The 25,021-nt window shown below is 42.9% G+C and overlaps 1 protein-coding gene across 1 annotated transcript in view; it reads right to left on the bottom strand.

Annotated features, from left to right (window-relative positions):
- LOC115155941 (anion exchange protein 3-like) overlaps positions 1 to 25,021 on the bottom strand; it is a 112,043-nt gene that overhangs the window by 8,174 nt on the left and 78,848 nt on the right. Inside the window, 15 exon segments of the mRNA XM_029703048.1 lie at positions 5,135 to 5,388; positions 7,649 to 7,815; positions 11,138 to 11,227; positions 11,469 to 11,672; positions 11,794 to 11,988; positions 12,247 to 12,395; positions 12,785 to 13,000; positions 13,128 to 13,356; positions 13,546 to 13,730; positions 15,498 to 15,576; positions 15,578 to 15,607; positions 17,441 to 17,615; positions 21,365 to 21,500; positions 21,640 to 21,820; positions 22,515 to 22,657. Of these exon segments, the coding sequence (XP_029558908.1) occupies positions 5,135 to 5,388; positions 7,649 to 7,815; positions 11,138 to 11,227; positions 11,469 to 11,672; positions 11,794 to 11,988; positions 12,247 to 12,395; positions 12,785 to 13,000; positions 13,128 to 13,356; positions 13,546 to 13,730; positions 15,498 to 15,576; positions 15,578 to 15,607; positions 17,441 to 17,615; positions 21,365 to 21,500; positions 21,640 to 21,820; positions 22,515 to 22,657 (2,433 nt within the window).

The following is a 25,021-nucleotide window of genomic DNA, read 5'->3' as shown; positions in this document are numbered from 1 at the left end:
AAACTCTCTAACTCTCTCTCTCTAAAACTCTAACTTTAACTCTCTCTCTCTAACTCTCTCTCTCTAAAACTCTAACTCTAACTAACTCTCTCTCTCTAACTCTCTCTCTCTAAAACTCTAACTCTAACTCTCTCTCTCTAAAACTCTAACTCTAACTCTCTCTCTCTCTAAAACTCTAACTCTCTCTCTCTAAAACTCTAACTCTCTCTCTCTAAAACTCTAACTCGCTCTCTCTAAAACTCTAACTCTAACTCTCTCTCTCTAAAACTCTAACTCTCTCTCTAACTCTCTCTCTCTAAAACTCTAACTCTCTCTCTCTAAAACTCTAACTCTAACTCTAACTCTCTCTCTCTAAAACTCTAACTCTAACTCTCTCTCTCTAAAACTCTAACTCTCTAACTCTAACTCTCTCTCTCTAAAACTCTAACTCTCTAAAACTCTAACTCTCTCTCTATAAAACTCTAACTCTCTCTCTCTAAAACTCTAACTCTCTCTCTCTAAAACTAACTCTCTCTCTCTAAAACTCTAACTCTAACTCTCTCTAAAACTCTAACTCTCTAAAACTCTAACTCTCTAACTCTCTCTAAAACTCTAACTCTAACTCTCTAAAACTCTAACTCTCTCTCTCTAAAACTCTAACTCTAACTCTCTCTCTCTAAAACTCTAACTCTAACTCTCTAAAACTCTAACTCTAACTCTCTAAAACTCTAACTCTAACTCTCTAAAACTCTAACTCTAACTCTCTAAAACTCTAACTCTAACTCTAACTCTAACTCTCTAACTCTCTCTCTCTCTAAAACTCTAACTCTAACTCTCTCTCTAAAACTCTAACTCTAACTCTCTCTCTCTCTAAAACTCTAACTCTAACTCTCTCTCTCTCTAAAACTCTAACTCTCTCTCTCTAAAACTCTAACTCTAACTCTCTAACTCTCTAACTCTCTCTCTAAAACTCTAACTCTCTAACTCTCTCTCTAAAACTCTAACTCTAACTCTCTAAAACTCTAACTCTCTAAAACTCTAACTCTAACTCTCTCTCTCTCTCTAAAACTCTAACTCTCTCTCTCTCTAAAACTCTAACTCTAACTCTCTAAAACTCTAACTCTAACTCTCTAAAACTCTAACTCTCTAAAACTCTAACTCTCTAAAACTCTAACTCTCTCTCTCTCTAAAACTCTAACTCTCTCTCTCTCTAAAACTCTAACTCTCTCTAAAACTCTAACTCTCTCTCTCTAAAACTCTAACTCTCTCTCTCTCTAAAACTCTAACTCTCTCTCTCTCTAAAACTCTAACTCTAACTCTCTCTCTCTAAAACTCTAACTCTCTCTCTAAAACTCTAACTCTCTCTCTCTAAAACTCTAACTCTCTAACTCTCTCTCTCTCTCTCAAACTCTAACTCTAACTCTCTAAAACTCTAACTCTCTAAAACTCTAACTCTAACTCTAACTCTCTCTCTCTCTAAAACTCTAACTCTCTCTCTCTCTAAAACTCTAACTCTCTCTCTCTCTAAAACTCTAACTCTAACTCTCTCTCTCTAAAACTCTAATTCTAACTCTCTCTCTCTAAAACTCTAACTCTAACTCTCTAACTCTCTCTCTCTCTCTAAAACTCTAACTCTCTAAAATTCTAACTCTCTAAAACTCTAACTCTAACTCTCTCTCTCTAAAACTCTAACTCTCTCTCTCTCTCTAAAACTCTAACTCTAACTCTCTAAAACTCTAACTCTCTCTCTCTCTCTAAAACTCTAACTCTAACTCTCTAAAACTCTAACTCTCTCTCTCTCTCTAAAACTCTAACTCTAACTCTCTAAAACTCTAACTCTCTCTCTCTCTCTAAAACTCTAACTCTCTCTCTCTCTCTAAAACTCTAACTCTCTAAAACTCTCTCTCTCTCTCTCTCTCTCTCTCTCTCTCTAACTCTCTAAAACTCTCTCTCTCTCTCTCTAAAACTCTAACTCTCTAAAACTCTCTCTAAAACTCTCTCTCTCTCTCTCTCTTTCTCTCTCTAAAACTCTCTCTCTCTCTCTCTCTCTCTCTCTCTAAAACTCTAACTCTCTCTCTCTCTCTCTAAAACTCTAACTCTCTCTCTCTAAAACTCTAATCTTTACTTTAGACTCATCTCTTCAGTAGGTCCTATGATTGAGTTTAGTCTGACCAAGGGGTGTGAAGGTGAACGGCAATGGACTGGAGTGACGAACCGCCCCTGTTGTCTGCCTGGCCGGCTCCCCTTTCTCCACTGGGATTCTCTGCCTCTGACCCTATTATAGGGGCTAAGTCACTGGCTTACTAGTGGTTTTCCATGCCATCCCTAGGAGGAGTGCGTCATGTCGTGCCAGGCTTTTTCGCTATACTCGACTTGAGTGGGTTGAGTCACTGACGTGATCATCCTGTCTGGTTTTGCAGCCCCTCTGGCTTGTGCGGTGGAGAAGATCTTAGTGGACTACAGTGAGGGAAAAAAGTATTTGATCCCCTGCTGATTTTGTACATTTGCCCACTTACAAAGAAATGATCAGTCTATCATTTTAATGGTAGGTTTATTTGAACAGTGAGAGACAGAATAACAACAAAAAATCCAGAAAAACGCATGTCAAAAATGTTCTAAATTTATTTGCATTTTAATGAGGGAAATAAGTATTTGACCCCTCTGCAAAACAAGACTTAGTACTTGGTGGCAAAACCCTTGTTGGCAATCACAGAGGTCAGACGTTTCTTGTAGTTGGCCACCAGGTTTGTACACATCACAGGAGGGATTTTGTCCCACTCCTCTTTGCAGATCTTCTCCAAGTCATTAAGGTTTCAAGGCTGACGTTTGGCAACTCGAACCTTCAGCTCACTCCACAGATTTTCTATGGGATTGAGGTCTGGAGACTGGACACTCCAGGACCTTAATGTGCTTCTTCTTGAGCCACTCGTTTGTTGCCTTGGCCGTGTGTTTTGGGTCATCGTCATGCTGGAAGACCCATCCACGACCCATTTTCAAAGCCCTGGCTGAGGGAAGGAGCATCTCACCCAAGATTTGATGGTACATGGCCCCGTCCATCGTCCCTTTGATGCGGTGAAGTTGTCCTGTCCCCTTAGCAGAAAAACACCCCCAAAGCATAATGTTTCCACCTCCATGTTTGACGGTAGGGATGGTGTTCTTGGGGTCATAGGCAGCATTCCGCCTGCTCCAAACACGGCGAGTTGAGTTGATGCCAAAGAGCTCCATTTTGGTCTCATCTGACCACAACACTTTCACCCAGTTGTCCTCTGAATCATTCAGATGTTCATTGGCAAACTTCAGACGGGTATGTATATGTGCTTTCTTGAGCAGGGGGACATTGCGGGCGCTGCAGGATTTCAGTCCTTCACGGCGTAGTGTGTTACCAATTGTTTTCTTGGTGACTATGGTCCCAGCTGCCTTGAGATCATTGACAAGATCCTCCCGTGTAGTTCTGGGCTGATTCCTCACCGTTCTCATGATCATTGCAACTCCACGAGGTGAGATCTTGCATGGAGCCCCAGGCCGAGGGATATTGACAGTTATTTTGTGTTTCTTCCATTTGCGAATAATCGCACCAACTGTTGTCACCTTCTCACAAAGGTGCTTGGCGATGGTCTTGTAGCCCATTCCAGCCTTGTGTAGGTCTACAGTCTTGTCCCTGACATCCTTGGAGAGCTCTTTGGTCTTGCCCATGGTGGAGAGTTTGGAATCTGATTGATTGATTGCTTCTGTGGACAGGTGTCTTTTTTACAGGTAACAAGCTGCGGTTAGGAGCACTCCCTTTAAGAGTGTGCTCCTAATCTCAGCTCGTTACCTGTATAAAAGACACCTGGGAGCCAGAAATCTTTCTGCTTGAGAGGGGGTCAAATACTTATTTCCCTCATTAAAATGCAAATCAATTTATAACATTTTTTACATGTGTTCTTCTGGATTTTTTGTTGTTGTTATTCTGTCTCTCACTGTTCAAATAAACCTACCATTAAAATTATCGACTGATCATTTCTTTGTCTGTGGGCAAATGTACAAAATCAGCAGGGGATCAAATACTTTTTTCCCTCACCGTATACTCAGCCTTGTCTCAGGGTAGTAAGTTGGTGATCTATTGATATCCCTCTAGTGGTGTGGGACTGTGCTTTGGCTAAGTGGGGTTATATCCTGCCTGGTTGGCCCTGTCTGGGGGTATCGTCGGACAGGACCACAGTGTCCCCCGACCCCCACCCCTATCTCAGCCTTCAGTAGCTATGCTGTAATAGTGTATGTGCTGGGACGCAAGGGTCAGTCTGTCCTATCTCGTGAATTTTTCCTGTCTTATCTGGTGTCCTGTGTGAACTTAAGTATGCTCTCTAATTCTCCCATCTCTCTATCTGTCTCTCTGTCAGAGGACCTGAGCCCTAGGACCATGCCTCAGGACTACCTGGCCTGATGACTCCTGGCTGTCCCCAGTCCACCTGTTTGTGCTGTTGATCCAGTTTTTGCTGTTTTGCCTGTGGCTATGGAACCCTAACCTGTTCACCAGACGTGCTACTTTGTGGTGCTGCTGCTCCAGTTTCAACTGTTCTGAATGCGACTATGGAATTCTGACCTGTTCACCGGACGTGCTATCTTGTCCCAGACCTGCTATTTTCGACCCTCTCTCTCTCGCTCCCTCCTTCCCCCCTCTCTCTCTCTCTCTACCGCACCTGCTGTCTCGACCTCTGAATGCTTGGCTATGAAAAGCCAACTGACATTTAGTCCTGAGGTGCTGACCTGTTGCACCCTCTACAACCACTGTGATTATTATTTGACCCTACTGGTCATTTATGAACGTTTGAACGTCTTGAAAAACGATCTGGCCTTAATGGCCATGTACTCTTATAATGTCCACCCGGCACAGCCAGAAGAGGACTGGCCACCACTCAGAGCCTGGTTCCTCTCTAGGTTTCTTCCTAGGTTCCTGCCTTCATAGGGAGTTTTTCATAGCCACGGTGCCTCTACATTTGCATTGCTTGCTGTTTGAGGTTTTAGGCTGGGTTTCTGTATAAGCACTTTGTGACATCTGCTGATGTAAAAAGGGCTTTATAAGCACATTTGAATTGAATTTGATCAATGACACCTTCCTTCACATCACACCAGGGCCTACAGCCAATCCTTTCCAGAAAAACAGCATCCTCCTCACCCACGAGCACGGCAACTACCAGGCCAGTCACCCGCTGCTCCTTCACCTCCTGGATCATAGGCTTCTCGCCAGGTGCCGTGGCCTTGCTCATGACAGTAAGGGCGTTGACATGCGTGACAGAGCGCACAGTGGCGGCTGTGAGCCAGGGCAGGCCTAACAGAGGGCACATGGCGCCCAGTGTGACAATGAGCAGCAGGTCCAGGTGGAAGCCCGATCCCTTGACCAGGCGACGCTCCTTCTTGCTGACGATTAGTCTAGGATGGGAGGATGGGGGGAGAGTAAAGAGAGGGGGGTAAGGAATGGGTAAGGAAGGTGTAAATCACACACACCTGTATACATACATTCACACATGCATCCACATGCATGTTTACACATACATGCACAAACACATATGTGCAAAATCACATGTATGTACACACACACACACACACAAAACCCCCAGTACATGTATGCAGCCCAGGTCACCACATGTAGAAACAAGCACTATGTTCATGTTCTTATTTGTTTAGTATTGTGCCTGTGATATAAAGTCAGTAATCTTCACTCTACTCCAATGTGATTGGTAAATGCCAGAGAAGGAACAGATGTCAGTTGGTTAATCATTATAGCCTGCAGCCAATTGATAGTTGACATTGCTGAACTTGCAGTACCTCCAACTCTGTTTATAGATTTGCTCCACAACATCATCCTACCTATAACTGGTTTCTCGATAGCAACCCCTACACTGATATCACCATGGTTACCCAACCAGCACGTATGAGACAACATATATCCTCATCGCAACCTAACATATATCCTCATCGCCCAGACGGCATCCCTAGCCGTGTCCTCAGAGCATGCGCAGACCAGCTGGCTGGTGTGTTTACGGACGTATTCAATCTCACCCTATCCCAGTCTGCTGTCCCCACATGCTTCAAGATGGCCACCATTGGTCCTGTACCAAAGAAGGCAAAGGTAACTGAACTAAATTACTATTGCCCCGTAGCACCGACTTCTGTCATCATGAAGTGCTTTGAGAGGTTGGTCAAGGATCATGTTACCCTAGAACCACTTAAATTTGCTTACCACCCCAATAGGTCCACAGACGTAACACTGCATACTGCCCTATCCCATATGAACAAGAGGAATACCTATGTAAGAATGCTGTTCATTGACTATAGCTCAGCATTCAATACCATAGTACCCTCCAAGCTCATCATTAAGCTAGAGCCCTGGGTCTCAACCCCGCTCTGTGAAATTAGGTCCTGGACTTCCTGATGGGCCGCCCGAAGGTGGTGAAGGTAGGAAACAACATCTCCACTTCGCTGATCCTCAAAACTGGGGTCCCACAAGGGTGTGTGCTCAGCCCCCTCCTGTACTCCCAGTTCACTCATGACTGCGTGGCCATGCACGCCTCCAACTCAATCATCAAGTTTGCAGATGACACAACAGTAGTAGGTTTGATTACCAACAATGATGAGACAGCCTACAAGGAGGAGGTTAGGGCACTTGGAGTGTGGTGTCAGCAAAACAACCTCTCACTCAATGTCAACAAAACAAAGGAGATGATCATGGACTTCAGAAAACAGCAGAGGGAGCACCCCCCTATCCACATTGACGGGACAGCAGTGGAGAAGGTGGAAAGTTTTAAGTTCCTCGGCGTACACACCACTGACAAACAGAAATGGTCCACCCACACAGACAGTGTGGTGAAGGTACAACAGCGCCTTTTCAACCTCAGGAGGCTGAAGAAATTTGGCTTGGCACCTAAAACCCTCACAAACCTTTACAGATGCACAATTGAGAGCATCTTGTCGGGCTGCATCACCGCCTGGTACGGCAACTGCACCGCCCACAACCGCAAGGCTCTCCAGAGGGTGGTGCGGATTGCACAACGCATCCACCAGGGGCAAACTACCTGCCCTCCAGGACACCTACAGCACCTGATGTTACAGGAAGGCCAAAAAGATCATCAAGGATAACAACTATCCGAGCCACTGCCTGTTCACCCCGTTATCATCCAGAAGGCGAGGTCAGTACAGGTGCATCAAAGCTGGGACCGAGAGACTGAAAAACAGCCATCACTAACACAGAGAGGCTGCTGCCTACATACAGACTTGAAATCATTGGCCACTTTAATAAATGGATCACTAGTCACTTTAATAATGTTTACATATCTTGCATTACTCATCTTATGTTTATATTGTATTTTATACCACCTATTGCATCTTACCTATACCACTCTGTCTTTGCTCATCCATTTATATATAATCTTCTTCCTTTATTTAGATTAGTGTGTATTAGGTAGTTGTTGTGGAACTGTTAGATTACATGTTAGATATTGCTGCACTGTCGGAACTAGAAGCACAAGCATTTCGCTACACTCGCAATAACATCTGCTAATCATGTGTACGTGACCAATAAAATTGTATTTTTTTTTATCTAGTCTAACAAATGTGACTGGCATAACCATGGTAATTGACCCTCTTCACTTCTAAAGTGACACATGTTACCATAGCAACAGGCAGCACTTACGAGGTGATCTGTGTCTCCATGAAGATGAGGATGAAGACAAGGAGGGCGGGCACCACCGAAGCCCCCATCATCCACAAGGGAAAGGGCTTCTTGTCACCGAATGGACTGATCAACCAGCCCCGCTTGTCAGGAGACGTGACCGAGAAACCAGATGGTACATTTAGCTTCTGTAAAATCACAGGCAACAGAAACAAGATCAGTCAGGGCAAAATTATAATGAGTAAGAACAGAGAGTTTGTTGTGAATGACTTTGTTTAAATGTTCAATGTGTATGTTACGGGTATGTGAGTTTGTGTAGTTATCAGGGATGTAGGTAGTGGAGCCTTTAGATATGTGACTCGTTTCAGGAAACTAGGCATATGTCGCGTGTCACTACTTCACAGGTGAGCCATTTGAACGTAAAGTTTTTGGGGGGCAGAAATGCCTTCTGGAACATGCAAACTTTCATGTGCCTCAATAACAAACTTGTAAGCCATCTGTAAATACGAATACAATAATATTGTTTATTTATGAGCCTAGTTGGTTTAACCAGGGGAAAAGTCAGCAACCTTCCTGCTATCCATGATTGGCTGAGATAATGAGTGGGCTGGACATCCTGAGAGATGATTTCGGATTGGTCTGCCAAGTAGCACGCTTCTGTCTATAACACGAGCTGGTCAGTATGTGTAGGTAATCCTTTCTAACCCTGCTTTTTTGAAAGAGATCACCTAGTAGAACTGCATAAGTGTTGCTCTCCACTTTCTGTCTGGAGGACCGAGTTTTGAAATCACTATGATAGCTAAGGAGACGGAGAAAATTCTGATGTTTGATTGCACATATGCAGATATGCCTCCGGATTACATCTTCAAACTAAGGGCAACCATGGCATCCGTGACAGAGATGGTGAAGCGTCCATCCATGTATACGGTAAGATAGTCTAGGTAGCTACATTTTCAGATAATTTAAATTTTCTGATTTTGTCAGTCATTTTCATTTCAAGTTAAAGCCTATGTTAGCTAGCCAGCTAACATTAGCTGGCTGGCTAACGTTACATGTATGATCTGTGTAGAAATATTAATATCTCAGAGCCATTTGCATTGCTAGTTATAGCCTAATGTTAGCTAGCTAACATTGATCCTGGTTGGTTAGCTACTTGCAGATTCATGCAGGGTAGTAACGTTATGAATTGGGATTATGGTTCATTGTTAGCTAGCAGGCTACATGTCTAAACAAAATACTCCAGTATGCAAGTAACCATTTAAATAGAATGTTCATGATGTCACTGTGACAACTGTCGATAGACATAGCTGGTAAATTCGCTATGGCTTTCTACTCCGATTTCAGAGCACTCTAGTCTGTGTGCTAGAGCACAGAATAACTGACAAATTTACAAACGTTCTACACACGTTGAATATGGCCGGTGTCAGTAAACGTTGGCAAAAATCATAATTAAATTGTTACCAGCAGCACAGTTGCAGACACCAATGCTCTGGATAACATAAAAACAGCCTAACCATCTCTGCTAGGGCGAGTAAAATGGTCAGAGTGAGCGGTTTTCTCATTTGTGTCTGGAAGTAGCTAGCAAGCTAGCAAACGTTAGCCAGTTAGCTTGGGTGCTTGACTGCTGTTGTTAGGGCAGAACGCTCGAATCAACCCTCCACCTCGGCCAGAGCGCCCAGTGTGCACTCTGAACGCTCCGAGAGCAAAACGCTCTGAATTTACAAATAGACGATCTGACAACGCCCAAAAAACACTCTGGCACTCCCGATTAAATTCACGAACACACCCGTAGTATAAACTAGCCTTTAGTCTTGAAATCTTTGGTTGTTTAGTACATGGCCTCACATAGATGGGTGGGGCTAAAGCTTAACCTCTCTTGGGTAGGGGACAGTATTTTCACGGCCGGACGAAAAACGTACCCAGATTAAACGGCCTACTACTCGGGTCCAGGAACTAGAATATGCATATTATTAGTAGATTTGGATAGAAAACACTCTGACGTTTCTAAAACTGTTTGAATGATGTCTGTGAGTATAACAGAACTCATATGGCAGGCAAAAACCTGAGAAAAATCTAACCAAGAAGTGGGAAATCTGGTGCTTGTAGTCCTTTCATGTCATTGCCTATCGAACACACAGTGACTTAGGGTTCATTTTGCACTTCCTAAGGCTTCCACTAGATGTCAACAGTCTTTAGAACGTTGTTTGAGGCGTCTATGGTGAACAGAGTGAACAGAGGAAATTGGAAGTTGTTGACTCAGGAAAGCACATGAGTTCATTGGCGCGCGTTCACGTGAGGGCTAGCTGTGTTCCAAAACGTTTTTCAAGACACTGGAATCGTCCGGTTGGAATATTATTGAAGTTCTAAGTTAAAAAGGCCCTAAAGATAGATGCTATACAACGTTTGACATGTTTGAACAAACGTAAATATAACTTTTTTTGACTTTTTGTCGTGACATTTTGGCCACGCTTCCTACACTTGGAGTAGCTTATGAGCTATTTGGACATAAATTATGGACTTTATCGAACAAAACCACATTTATTGTGGACCTGGGATTCCAGATCATCAAAGGTAAGTGAATATTTCTAATGCTATTCATGATTTTAGATGACTCCAAAATGGCGGGTATCTGTATTGCCTAGTGTTGTTTTCTGAGCGCCATACTCAGATTATTGCAAAGTGTGCTTTCCCCGTGAAGCTTTTTTGAAATCTGTCACAGCGGTTGCATAAAGGAGATGTTCATCTAAAATTCTTTGAATAACAGTTTAATATTTTATGAACGTTTATGATGAGTATTTTTGTAAATTGTTGTGCTTATTCACTGGTAGTATTGGAGGCAAAATATTTTCTGAACATCACGCGCCAATGTAAAATGGGGTTTTGGGATATAAATATGAACTTGATCGAACAAAAAATGCATGTATTGTGTAACATGATGTCCTAGGAGTGTCATCTGATGAAGATCGTCAAAGGTTAGTGCATAATTTTAGCTGGTTTTCTGTTTTTTGTGACATCTGTCCTTGCTAGGAAAATGGCTGTGTGGTTTTTCTTGTGTTGTACCTGTCCTAACTTAATCTAACTTTATGCTTTCGCCGTAAAGCCTTTTTGAAATGTGGTTACATTAAGGAGACGTGTATCTTTAAAATGGTGTAAAATAGTCGTATGTTTGAGAACTTTGAATTATGACATTTTGTGGTTTTGAATTTGGCGCTCTGATTTTTCACTGGCTGTCCCACCTCCCCAAGAGAGGTTAAGAGGGTGTGAACGATGCCGAATGGGTGTAGACAAAGAAGAGCTCTCCAGTATGTGTACCAAAACATTCAAGGGCCATTTTATCAACTTTCAAAGCAGAATTACTTTCCCATTGTTCCTCAACTGCAGTGTATGCTATACCATTTTCTAGCTCTGAGTCCGTAAAAAACACAATTTCAAATTTTGCAACATAAGACCGAATCAGGCCGGTCGGTCACATTTACGGATGTAGGTGTTGGCAATGGCAGTTATGGTTACCTGGGTGTAAGTGTCGGGGATGGAGTAACTCAACAGTACAGAGAAGAGGATGGAGATGGGGATGCCAAAGTCTCCGATGATTCTTCTGGCCTGGGGGGGGGGATCACATGATAAAACAGAACACTCTCCAGATCATAGGGTCACTAGTATAGATTATACTGTATACTATAGGTGTAAAATAGGTAGCCAATATTCATACTGCATTTTGTGATAACATTGTTATTGTTATTAGTAAGGGAGAAACACTTGGACCAAAACCTATACGTTTGATTGAAATGAGCCCAGAGAAAACAAATGAGGGGTTTCTGAGAAAATGGCTGCCATAGGTTACCTTCCCGCCCAGGAAGCGACTATTGCGCAATTTCCTGAGGAAGAAGGCCACAAAGAAGGTGCCAAGCATAAGGACGAGAGACAGCAAGGCTGTGTTGGGTTGGTTTAGGACCGGGCCCCCGGGGTCTGTGGGGTTGATGAAGTCCATACCGGGCAGGCTGAGAGCAGGCGGGTAGCTTCTCATCAAAGGATGCTCCTGGAATACCTGGAGGAAGGAAAAAGGCTAAATACCACATCTGATGTATTCTATTATTTTATATTCTACTCTAAAGCACAACAAAGCCCCTCAGACTGTCCTCATGTAAAACATTGCCCATTGGTTTTACCTTGATGAGCTTCGAGAAGGTCTCATAGATGAAGATGAGCGAGATGAGGAAGGCGAAGATCTCCTGGGTGAAGGGTGAGATGTATTTGACCAAGAAGCTGCCCTCAGCCGCTACTATCAACAGCACTATGAAGACGAGCCAGAAGCCGATCCACACCCGGCCAGTCAGGTACTCAAAGCCCTGGGCCTGGCAGAACTGAGGGTGGAAGAGGGAGAGATAGGGAGAAAGAGAGGCAAAAAAGGGAGTGAGAATGGAAGAGTGAAATAGATATTTAATAGGCTCCGAACCGGGGATAATGTGTTTTCAAATAGGCTGTGCAACATGAAGTAGCCTATTAGATACACATATCTAACGCTCTTAAGACCTCTTGTTAAAATGCTTTTAATTATCATGATTTTTGGATGATTTCTTGTCCACCATCTCCCTGCTGTAAATGTGATTCTTGTCAGGCACCTTGTAGAAGGCCTCCTCAAACACCAGCAGCGGTCCTGAGAATCCGATGATGAGCAGGGGCTGTCCGGCCAACAGCGAGAACAGCACCCCCAGGGTCGCCGTGGAGATGATAAGCTCAGACACTCCCATCATGCCCTCTGTTTTCTCTCCTGTTTAATTGGAAAGGTGGAAGGATATTGACTGAGCTGTAGTTTTTAAACTTCCTTTATGTCTCTTCTCATTCAGATACAGCTACTTTCTAGTTAATGAGAACACTATTGAATATTGTACAATATTAATGAACTAATCAGTATCTAAAACCTACAGTGACATGTAGAGGTACAAGTAAATTGTGAAAAACAGCTAGCTATGTTGTCGCAAACATTTTTGGCAATGGGGTGTTATATCAAGCTAGCTGGTTATTTAGTTAGCTAGCACTTTATGGAGTACACATCCTCTTAGGACAGCTAGCAAACATTTCATTGTTTGTTCTGAAAAGTCGTTGAATCACATTCTTGAGGTAGAAGGAAAGCAAATATGTGCGGCAATGCTCTCTTACCCAGCAGTCCTCCGAAGGTGATGGTGGGCGAGAGGGCTGCGAAGTAGATGAAGATGACGGCTGCAATGCACTGTGAGTCCAAGGCGTCCTTGATGTCACTGGCGTAGCGTGGGTAGCGTCGCCTGATGTCATGGATGAGGCCTCCGAAGGGGATGCCCGACCGCTTCATGGGGTCCACCTCCTGGTCCTCCTCTTCCTGCTCATCCTGGCTCACCTCTGTAGTGCAGTGAAAGACAGACAGACATACGGTTACACATACAGTAAGCCTGTGTTTTTCAATCTACTCCTGGGGAACTCCAAAGGGCTGCAAACAAAATAAAGAAATAAATACAATTATGATCACCTTTGGTCTCCTGGTCTGTCCCGGGGGTGGCATGGGTCAGGCCCTTCTTAATGTTCTCTCTCTCCTTCCTCTTGCGCAGCATCTGCTTCTGGAAGGAGGCTACCGTCTTTAGCAGGTCCTTGCCCTCCACGTCCGACGGGGGGATAACGATGCTGCAGTCCAGGAACTCATTGATGCCGTTCAGCAGGTCCTGCCGGTCGTCCGCGAAGTAAGCCACCTCGTGGAAGTTCTGGGGATGTTTTGAAGAGATGAGCAATGGTCTACAAGACCTCACTGACCCAGACTTAGCCTCAATTTTTTCCAGGACTTTGAATCTGTCTGGGAAACCAGACCTAAATGTTTGTACTATTTGTACCATTTACAGCTGAGAGGAATTGTGGGAAAAGTTGTGTCCCATGTTTTTTTTCAGGTCAGCTACCTTGTCAGACATCAGGGTGGAGAAGGAGCGTCCGATCTCGTGATAGTCCATGTTGGACTGAGCGGGGCCGAGCAGGGCAAAGAGGAAACGGACCGGCACCGGCACCTCCAGGACCGACTCCAGCAGCACTGCCTCACTCAGCCTGATGAAGGCCATGGCCGGCTGCTCCAAGAACTCCACACACCCTGAGGAATGACACACAGTTGAGGATCTTTGGAAACAATGCTAATGTTAATAGATAAGGGTCAATAGGTGAGGGCTAAGGAAGGCAAACTAGGCTAATAATGCAGCCAATGGGTGTTTCCTGGGCAAGCCATTTTGCCTGAGAAATTGCACCACACATCCATCACTGTCAGTGGAGAGGTAAGTTGTGCCAATTAGAAATTAATTCAATGCTAACAATTGGTACACACCGCCTTAGGGCTGACATGTGAACAGACAGAGCCAATGCTTACACAGGCAAATGTAGCCCTGAAAATAAATGTACAGTACATCCAAACGCATGTTTCACACACACATACAGTACTAGTAAAACGTTTGTACACACCTATTCAAGGGGTTGTCTTAATATTTTACTATTTTCTACATTGTAGAATAATAGTGAAGACATCAAAACTATGAAATAATACATATGGAATCATGTATTAAGCAAAAAAGTGTTGAACAACTCAAAATATATTTTATATTTGAGATTCTTCAAAGTAGCCACCCTTTGCCTTGATGACAGCTTTGCACACATTTGGCATTCTCTCAACCAGCTTCACCTGGAATGCTTTTCCAACAGTCTTGAAGGAGTTTCCACATATGCTGTGCACTTGTTGACTGCTTTTCCTCCCACTAAGCGCAAACCAGATGAGATGGCGTATCGCTGCAGAATGCTTTAGTAGCCATGCTGGTTAAGTGTGCCTTGAATTCTGAATAAATCACTGACGCTGTCAACAGCAAAGCACCATCACACCTCCTCCTCCATGCTTCACAGTGGGAACCACACATGCGGAGATCATCCATTCACCTACTCTGCATCTCACAAAGACACGGTGCTTGGAACCAAAAATCTCACATTTGGACTCATCAGACCAAAGGACAGACTTCCACCGGTCTAATATCCATTGCTCGTGTTTCTTGGCCCAAGTAAGTATCTTCTTCTTATTGGTGTCCTTTAGTAGTGGTTCCTTTGCAGCAATTCGACCATGAGGGCCTGAATCACGCAGTCTCCTCTGAACAGTTGATGTTGAGATGTGTCTGTTTCTTGAACTCTGTGAAGCATTTATTTGGGCTGCAATTTCCAAGGTGCAGTAAACTCTAATGACCTTATCCTCTGCAGCAGAGGTAACTCTCGGTCTTCCTTTCTTGTAGCGGTCCTCATGAGCCAGTTTCATCATAGCGCTTGATGGTTTTTGCGACTGCACTTGAAGAAACTTAAAGTTCTTGACATTTTCCGGATTGACTGACCTTCATGTCTTAAAGTAATGATGTACTGTCGTTTCTCTTTGCTTATTTGAGCTGTTCTTGCTATAATATGGACTTGGTCTTTTAACAAATAGGCCTATATCTTCTGTATACCACCCCTACCTTGTCACAACACAACTAATTGGCTCAAACGCATTAAGAAGGAATGAAATTCCACAAATTAACTTTTAACAAGGCACACCTGTTAATTGACATACATTACAGGTGACTACCTCATGAAACTGGTTGAGAGAATGCCAAGAGTGTACAAAGCTGTCATCAAGGCAAAGGGTGGCTACTTTGAAGAATCTCAAATATAAAATATATTTTGCTTTGTTTAACACTTTTTTGGTTACGACATGTTTCCATATCTGTTATTTAATTGTTTATGTCTTCACTACTTTTCTACAATGTATAAAATAGTAAAAATAAAGAAAAACCCTGTAATGAGTAGGTGTTTCCAAACTGTTGACTGGTATTGTATATATACTCCTTGGGCTTACCCACTAAGACCACGGTTGCTTCGGCGTCCTTGGGAATCTTGGCTAAGAGTTTTGTGTGTTTGGTAATCTGATGATCGTGAGCCGTCGGCAGGGGGGGGGTGACGTGATTTCTGAAGTCACAAACCAGAAAAATGTTAACAGTTGAAGCGTAAACATAAGGATGTATTTCATACTAAGCCTGTGTAAGGCCTGTGCTAACCAAAAGCTTTGCCAGACAGTCACAGAACATCAACAGGCTTTCTCCTTGGCATTAGTTGATCCAAATCCTACATTTGTCAATTTTACAGACTGTTTTGAACTTAGACACTGTACGACTGTTCAATTTGACATTCATCAGCAGACACAAATCAACACAACGCCAGTGACAAAAGTACGAAATGGTAAAATCACTTTCAAATATTTTAATACGACTGGAGTTTTAGATTTTTATGAGCCGTTTTAAATTTGCCAAAGTTTCAAGCCACGGGGAACATTAAAGTTTCACAGTTAATGCATCAAGAAGTTTTAACAAGGAGCACCTGTAAGCTGACTAAGAACATCATTCATCTCATGTGGGTGGAGTGGGTAATGGGAGTTTTTTTGTTGTCTCCGATTCCAAGCAATATCTGTGTTTTTTACTGTGTCCCACTGTGGCTGCATTATTGAACTCGATGCATATCTCAGATTTGTTTGTACACTCTAATTACACTGAGTGCACAAAACATTAGCAACACCTTCCTAATTTTGAGTTGCACCCCTTTTGCCCTCAGAACAGCCTCAATTAATCAGAGCATGGACTCTATAAAGTGTCCAAAGCACTCCACCGGGATGCTGGCCTATGTCGACTCCACAGTTGTGGCAAGTTGGCTGGATTTCCTTTGGGTGGTGGACCATGTTTTATACACAATGGAAACTGCTAAGTGTGAAAAACTACACATACATAATCCATGTCTCAGTTGTCTCAAGCATTACAAATCCTTCTTTAGCCTGTCTCCTACCCTTCATCTACAATGATTGAAGTGGATTTAACAAGTGACATCAAAAAGGATCATAGCTTTCACCTGGATTCACCTGGTCAGTCCATGTCATGGAAATAGCAGGTGTTCCTAATGTTTTGTACACTCAGTGTGTGTGATATACAGTACTATACAATGGAGAAAACAATTTAATATGACATACAGTATTGTATTTCCATTTCAAGGTGGAATTTTAGCAATATCTCTGTGCCTCAGAACTTAAAATCATCTACTCAGACCACTCTTCGTTTGTTTTCAAAGGAATTGGACAAGGCCATTGAGCCAAGAAAAGGTGTATTATGTCCATCTGAATAAATATTCAGGCTTGTAACTAAGACACAAAGACGCAGACACAAATATACAAAAGGCTAACCGTATCGGACCAATAGCTTTAAAGGCTCAGCGCACTCAAAAAATGTGATTTTCCTCTGTTTTATATATACTGTACTTCCACACTATGAGGTTGTAATAATAATGTGAAATTGTGAAAATTATGATAATATCCTTTAAGCGTAAGAGCTGAAACGACCGCCTGAAATTTCAGCCTGTTTTGGTAGGATGGAGTTTTAGCCTGCCTGGTAACATCACCAGGCAGTAAATGAGTTAATAGACTAATAAGAGAATTCCAAACCTCTCTACAAATAACAGCTGCTTGTTTTCAGTTTTCCACTCCCCACTCATACGACTCCCAGACAGTCCTAGAGAAATGTTGCTTGAAAAATGGCTCTTTGCTAAGAAGCTATTCTTGTTTCTTTTTGAAAATTTGAATAAAAAAAAAAAATCACTGTAAGGTACTTAATTTGTACCCAGAAATCATTTGATATTGAGATAAAAACAGTTGTATTGGGCCTTTAAACATACATCTCCACTCCAGCCTATAGATGAGCACAAGACTAAACAAAAAAGCAACACTTTGCCCACGCCACTCATAAACAAGCTCACAAACACCTCTTTGTCATGGTCTGGTGCTTTGTTGTCAAGGTGGTGGTGGTGGACTACTGCATGGTCATCGGCCACAAGGGGCAGCGCAGTGTTGGGAACGTGGTTGTGGTAGAAGCTGCCTTGAAGGCTGTTACTAGAGTGGTTGCGATGGAAGAGGCCCTCCTTTTCGTCGTTGGGGTGGCTGGAAGCAGGAGAAACAGGAGGTTGTATTACAGTAGGGAGTTGCCATGCAATAAGACTGGAAATTCATGAAGGTTGCTATACAATATAAAATGGTTATTATGCACTGTGATGCTAGAATGTATTGCGTCCATTCAAGAAGTGGATGATAGTTAATGCAGTCAGTATCAAAAGAAACAAATCCTCTATATCCTCTACATACCGTCCAACGACTCTCATTAAGGATATGTTATGAAGACTCTTACAAAGGATATGTTATAAAGACTCTTTAAAAAAAATGTACTCAACCTATTCAAGTGGGTGACACACTGGTGGTTTTCTATGTATTCCATGGAACACACTGGATTGTGTTCGGTGTGCTCCTCTTAACAAGACAGCAGTGTGTGTGTGTGTGTGTGTGTGTGTGTGTGTGTGTGTGTGTGTGTGTGTGTGTGTGTGTGTGTGTGTGTGACCAGGCCCCTCACAGCACACAGACAGTTTGATCACACTCACACTCCGGTCCAGAGGTGACATCACCTCCATCATTAGGTCCGTTTGGTCTTGTTACGCGTCTCCCAAGTTGGACACAATAGTTCAACAAAACAAAAGAACAAGGTGTGCCACCACACCGAATTGTGCTCAAGCAGCGCCCAGAGAATCTTTAAACGGGACTGAGTAAGCGATGAGCTAAATTCTACAGCCACCTTGATGTATTTCTTTCCACATCATAAATTCCTATCTTGGACTGGCTCAGCCAATTAGAAGGCTTTTCCCATGGAAAGCAGCTGGTGACATGGTGGAAAATGTTGCCGAAAGGTTGCAACTGACGGGGTGTGTGCAACGAGGCCTGGTGGTGGAGTGTTGATGAGCGTCTGTTTTGTGTGTGTGTGTGAGTGTGACTGTGAGTGTGAGTGTGTGTGTGAGAGAGAGAGAGAGAGAGAGAGAGAGAGAGAGAGAGAGAGACATAGTTTAATATATTCAACCAAATGTGTTTGTCTGTGTGTGTGTGTGTGTGTGTGTGTGTGTGTGTGTGTGTGTGTGTGTGTGTGTGTGTGTGTGTGTGTGTGTGTGTGAATGTGGTGCACTTATAGTGAATCTGTCTAAATGGTTGACAATGGTTCAATCTGGCCCAGAGTTCGCTCTATGGTTGGTGACAGACTGCCAGGTGGCTTGTCACTGACCCCTGGTGTAGCATGGCTTACAGGGAGGTTGGCACTTGGCACCATAAGAGACAGACTAGGCAGGTTCCATTTCTGGGATGAAGCCACAACCTGTGTTTTGACAACAATGTCTGGGATAAATAGAACTGGAAGTACATTTGTCCTCAAGCTTCGCTGTCAAAAATGAAAAAAAAAAGTTTCTTGTTTTCCATAAGAGACAATACAGACACTATTTTCATATTGTCCTTTCTGACTCTGAAATGTGTAGATGGTGACCTGTACCAATTTAAACATCAAACAGCATAGTAGCAACAGGTATAAAAGAACACACTAATATAACACAACAATCGATCAACTTCAGACACCTCAATAGGCCTGGTAGCCATTACTTCATCCCATCATCCAAAAGGCATACATACCATTTAGATAAAAATGGATGATTGCTTGAAGCAAACCCAGGAACACACCACAACATTAGTAAGAAAACCATGGCTGTTGAGTCTCTGCAAACCATTCATGTTCCACCACAGAGTACCTCAAGATGCCATGCAAGGTGAATACTGTTAGGACCAACATGGTACCATTCCGTCCTCTTCTTTACTGGAGGGCTTGTGTCGGGAGCTGGGACCAAGCTGGGCCTAGTGACCAAACTGGGCCTAGGGACCAAACTGGGCCTAGGGACCAAACTGGGCCTAGGAAAACTGAATCTGAGTACAGATAGAAGAGAGGGTTCACACAAATTTGAAAAGTATGTGCTTGTGTGTGTGTTTAATGCATGCGTATGTTGGAATGAGGCCACATAGGCCTGTGTTCCAACTTAAGGCGACTTCCTTCCTGGATTGTATTCAACTATTGCAAGCCACCACATTGAAGGCAACAAAATACACATAGGAAAAGTCCTCCTTTATTCTTCATTCATGTACTCATACTGCTCATCCCTCAGCCTTAAATCCAAACTGATTGCTGACATTCATCAAGTCTTTTCTCCTTATATATAAGGCTTGTTGAACTCTATCATGTGCTGCCAATGCAGCAGCACTGTTAGGGCAAATGTGCTGTGGTGGTAAAGAACATATGGTGATGCACTGTAGATCAATAGATAAGATAAACCAACAAAAGGGCTTACCAAGAAAAACTTCAAAAGGACTAATTGGAGACTGGATAGATAAAGCAATGGAGGCTGGAGGGGGAGAGGGTGAATGGGGCGGTTGCCGTTTGGGTGATAATATTCAGTATTTTCATCTAGGACCGAAATGATTTAAATTGTTTGTGATGATTTAAAACAGTGAGATCCTTTATTTAACCATGGAAGTCACATTGAGATTGACATCTCTGTCAAGTGAGATTTAAAAAAATGTTTTAACTAATTTGGTTGTAGGTCCAACATCCCTTACTGTAATCACTATATGCATCCCAAATGGTACCTTATTCCTTAAATAGTTCACAACCTTTGACCAGAACAGACCAGAATCACAGAGCCTAGGTAGGGCAGGGCTCTCCAACCCTGTTCCTGGAGAGCTACCCTCCTGTAGGTTGGAGCAGGGCTCTCCAACCCTGTTCCTGGAGAGCTACCCTCCTATAGATTTTTGCTCCAACTCCAGTTGTAACTAACCTGATTCATCTTATTAACCAGCAGATTATTAGAATCAGGTGACCTATATTAGGGTTGGAGCCACCGTCCTGAAAATACAGGACAGTAGCTCTCCAGGCACAGGGTTGGAAAGCCCTGCCATATGGAATATGGTGCCATTTGGGACAAAGCCATAGTCTTTCATTCTCTGTATGAGATCTGATGGAGACTTAGGGATGATGATAAACAAACTTGAGGTCATATATTGTATACAGTGCATACGGAAATTCATCCAGTCACATTTCATAGGCCTCACGAGAGTAACTACCAGCAACATAACCTATGTACGGTGCATTCAGAAAGTATTCAGATCCCTTGACTTTTTCCACATATAGTTACGTTACAGCCTTATTCTAAAATATATATATTTTTAAATTATAATTATCAATCTACACACAATATCACATAATGACGAAGCAAAAACAGGTTTTTAGAAATGTTTGCAAATGTAAAACTGAAATATCATATTTACATAAGTATTCAGACCCTTTGCTCAGTACTTTGTTGAAGCACCTTTGGAAGCGATTACAGCCATGAGTCTTCTTGGGTATAACGATACAAGTTTGGCATTCCTGTATTTGGGGAGTTTCTCCCATTGTTCTCTGCAGATCCTCTCAAGCTCTGTCAGGTCGGATGGGGAGCGACGCTGCACAGCTATTTTCAGGTCTCTCCAGAGATGTGAGCTCAATTTCGAGTCTCATAGCAAAGGGTCTGAATACTTACGTAAATAAGGAATTTCAGTTAGCTTTTTTATACATTTGCAAAAAAAATCTAAAAACCTGTTTCACTTTGTCATTATTGGGTATTACGTTTAGACTGTTGAGAAAAAAAAAATATTTAATCAATTTTAGAATAAGGTTGTAACATTGGAAAAAGTGAAGGGGTCTGAATTCTTTCCGGATGCACTGTGTAGGAGGATGTGGCCTCCTATTTTATGTGGGATAGCCCTCTGAGCTAAAGCCTGGGCAGCTGACCACTCACTGGTGTTTGAGCAGCAGGGCGCGGAGCACGTTGGCACGGTCCTCCGCTCTGATCTGGTCTGAGATGATCATGGTCTCCACCACCAGGTGAGCAATACCAGGCAAGGTGGTCTGCTCCAGGTCCAAAAGGACGGCACCTTATGTGGGATGGCAGGGGGAGAGTGAATGGCACAGATTTACTACCTATTGTAGTGGAATTTCAAAGTTTTATCAATAGTAAATTTGTGACTGCATGTGCATCTGTGTGTTTGTGTGTGTGTGTGGTGAGGGCGTCACCATGTGTGATGGTCCTGCGGAGCTCCAGCAGGCTACGGAAGGAAAGCGAAGCCACGTGGGGTTTTCCCCAGCGGTCTGTCTCCTCCTCCACGTCCTCCTCAAACTTGATCCAACGGGCCGTCTCCTTCCAGCGCATTTCCTGGTTCTTATCCACTATCAGCTCATTGAGTTCCACAAACACCTATAGAGACCAAACAGACACCTAGTTATCCATGACTTCACATATGGCTCATCTTCTCTTTTTCTTTTCTTTTTTGTTCAAGAACTGAGAAAAAAGTTGAAAATCTATTGGATCTTTTGAATGGAAAAATGTCAAATTCAATTATATTAAAGTCTATGAAGTAAAGCAGAATGTTTTCTTATTAAGTCTAAGGAAAAAGTTGTATTTTGGTCTAATTGACATATGTGCTTTGCACTGTAGGAGACTTAATTAAATGTTTCTACAAGGAATGTTCTTGGAGCACACAGCAAGCTCACAGAGTCGATGTTAGCTCCAACCTTCCTGAAACATTAAAGGGACCAAATAGACGGCGATCACTCCTTTGCCAGACTATGACATCATACGAATGGGATACAAGGGAGCTACTCAGATAACACTTTGATAGAAATAGTAAACAAAGTAAGAAAATATGTTCCAAAGGTCACTGATTAGATTATACAGTCTCAAAATATATCTTCTAAGTGTTATGACTGAGGGCTTAGGCCTACAGTATGTCGTGACTCCAACTGTGAAGTGAAGTTCCCTGGCTTTAGATCTGCTAAATGTTCAGTAAACAATTACTAGGAAGATCATATGTTTTCAATGATTTCATATTTCCAATTAGTCAATTAATCAATTAACCCATCAACTGGTGCCGTGGAGTCTGATCTCTCACCTCATGGGTCTTCTTGTCAGCCGTCCTCTTCTTCTTCACGCTGGACAGTTGCGAAGAGCTGTTGGTGGTCTGGAGGAGCTGGCATCGAGATGACTTCTTCACCAGGTGACGCCTCACTCCAGGGTTGTCCTCGAATCGGTGACCTTAAAGCACAACAACAGGAGCAATTATTAATGACACTGGGAGGTCAGCTGCAGAAAAGGTCAACTGTGTTCACTCGAAGGCGTAGTATCGTACACACTCAGGTTGTATGAGGCATTTGACATGTGTTTTTATTTGTCTGCACAACACAACCGTTGTGCGGTGTGCAAATCTCACAACTGTTATGTCAAATGTGTTACACAACCTGTGTGTACTAGGCAAAAGACTGGCTGAGTACTGTCTCTATGGGGGAGCTGTCTTATGACAGAGAATAATAAATCAATCTGATTATAGATGTTTATTAAAAGCGCAATAAGCACTTGAAACAATAACAACGGCGCTCCCTGCCCCTGTTTCAGTAAAAAGCTGCGGGATGGGGCTGGAGAAATGTAACCACTCTCAAATTCATGTTTTGAGGCTTTACTGTTTATTTACATTTACTTTGCTTACAAACATTGGAGCAAAACAAGCTTATATTTTGGGTTCTGACAGGGTACTTCAATGGGTAAATATCATGATTGTCGATTGCCCCTTTAAAGTTTCCATGGGAAATAAAGAGAAAATAGAAAATACGGCACACAATAGGTACATGGGGTAACAGAGGAGCTAGGCAAACAGACGGGTCGTTATGTTGGGTGGTTTTTCGCCCACCACAGACCTTTAGAGAATAAAAAAGCCTGATTAAATTTGAAGCTCTTCAGGCCACAAACCATATTTTATTGAATTTTGCGTAATTGATGCTGTCTACTCCTTGTGGGTGGAACGAGGCAGAGGACGCTCTAAGGACAAGGGTATGTGTGTGCGTGTGTGTGTGTGGGTAGATGCTAGTTACACTGCCAATCAAAGGGCTGGTTTTGCAGACACTCTTGGGAGAAGGCCTGGCCAGACCACCTCTAGGCCTCAGCTGCTTTGTGTTGTGATGTAGTCACACCCACCACTGAGTGTGCCATAAACAAAGTCTAGGAAACAGGTTGTTTTGTTCCCTCTCTCATTCTCCATCCCTCTGACCCCAAGTTCATCCCTCCATCCTTCTATTCTTTCATTCTTCTTTCTGTGATGTTGTTCAGACAATATAATCATCATAACAAACGCTCTATGCTAACAGGTTTGGGAGTGCTCCCAGGGGTAACTCGGTATTGAAGTGGAAGAGACACCCTTTGGCTGGACTCGCTCTGAGCTTTGCTAACTAAGTAAAAGTTATTCTGCTGCTTTTAAAGTGGGCAGCAAATTCCCCAGTGTTGAATGAATACTGAAAGTGTGCACCCATATAGACACTGAAAAGTGTTGAACTAATACACTGCTTAGTAAAGCTTTATTTGCATATTTCCCAGAGTGCCTTCCCTTTCAAGTAAATTGTAGAGCTACCACCCATGACTGAATTTGTTAGTGACAAAGACATGGTTGTTGCATTCATTAATGTTCAGTCCTATGAACTTTACCAAGTGCAATCCTAAGTGAATGCTGTCATTAAAATGATATTATATAGCAATCTATATCATAAGGCCTTATTTTGAGGCCCAACACTCTAAACATAATAATGAACTCTGTATGTGTTGAATTAACAGTTATTGGAGTAAAATAACCCCTTGTGTTGGTGTTAACACTTTTCCAGTGCACATTTATGGGGTATCCCCAACATGGAATTCGGTCCAACAACTGTCAACCCAACATCTTAGCCATTGCGTCAAAAGACCTGAACCTCTTGATGAGGTCTATAGGTGTTGGGTTAAGGGCGCTACAATATGCATGTAACTTTTGTATGTACATGTGAATTCAAGTCATCATCATCATAACTTCCCAAAGTATTGCCTGTGATCTTGAGTAGCTTCTGAATGCCCTGTCTGTAGACCCTATCTGCACTCTGTGCCCCTCTAATACCCACTCTATGCCCCCTCCTATGCCCTATATAACCCCACTTCTCTCCCTCTGTGCCCCTTCTGTGCCCTATTTGTGCCAATGAGTATGCCCTCGACAACCCCACTTTTCTCCCTCTCTGCCCCCTTTGTTTTCGATTCTACAATTACCAGTCTGGATGGAAAAGATTTGATACCGATTAACACAGTAGTGAACATAGTGTATGCCCTCGGTAACCCCAATTATTTGTCATAGTAAGCGACCAGTGTCTGTCTCTCCAATGTCCTCTGTAGCACCCCATGCAGCTTCACCCTCTGTAAATCCTCTATTGCCCCTTAGTGTGGAACTCATGTCATTCTGTATTCTCCCACTGCTCTCTCTGTAGCCCCTCTTTTAGTGAGTAGTGTGTATATGTGGTTTATACATCTTGTATATCGTCAATTCCTGGTGGCAGCGTGACTTTCCCAATTAGGACAATTGAGATATTGATCAATCAACATCATCATCTTTCA

The sequence above is a fragment of the Salmo trutta genome, chromosome 20, assembly GCF_901001165.1.
Source record: "Salmo trutta chromosome 20, fSalTru1.1, whole genome shotgun sequence".
In the NCBI taxonomy this organism is placed as follows: domain Eukaryota; kingdom Metazoa; phylum Chordata; class Actinopteri; order Salmoniformes; family Salmonidae; genus Salmo; species Salmo trutta.
The sequence above is the reverse complement of the archived record's forward strand: the minus strand, read 5'-3'. Positions and strand labels throughout refer to the sequence as shown.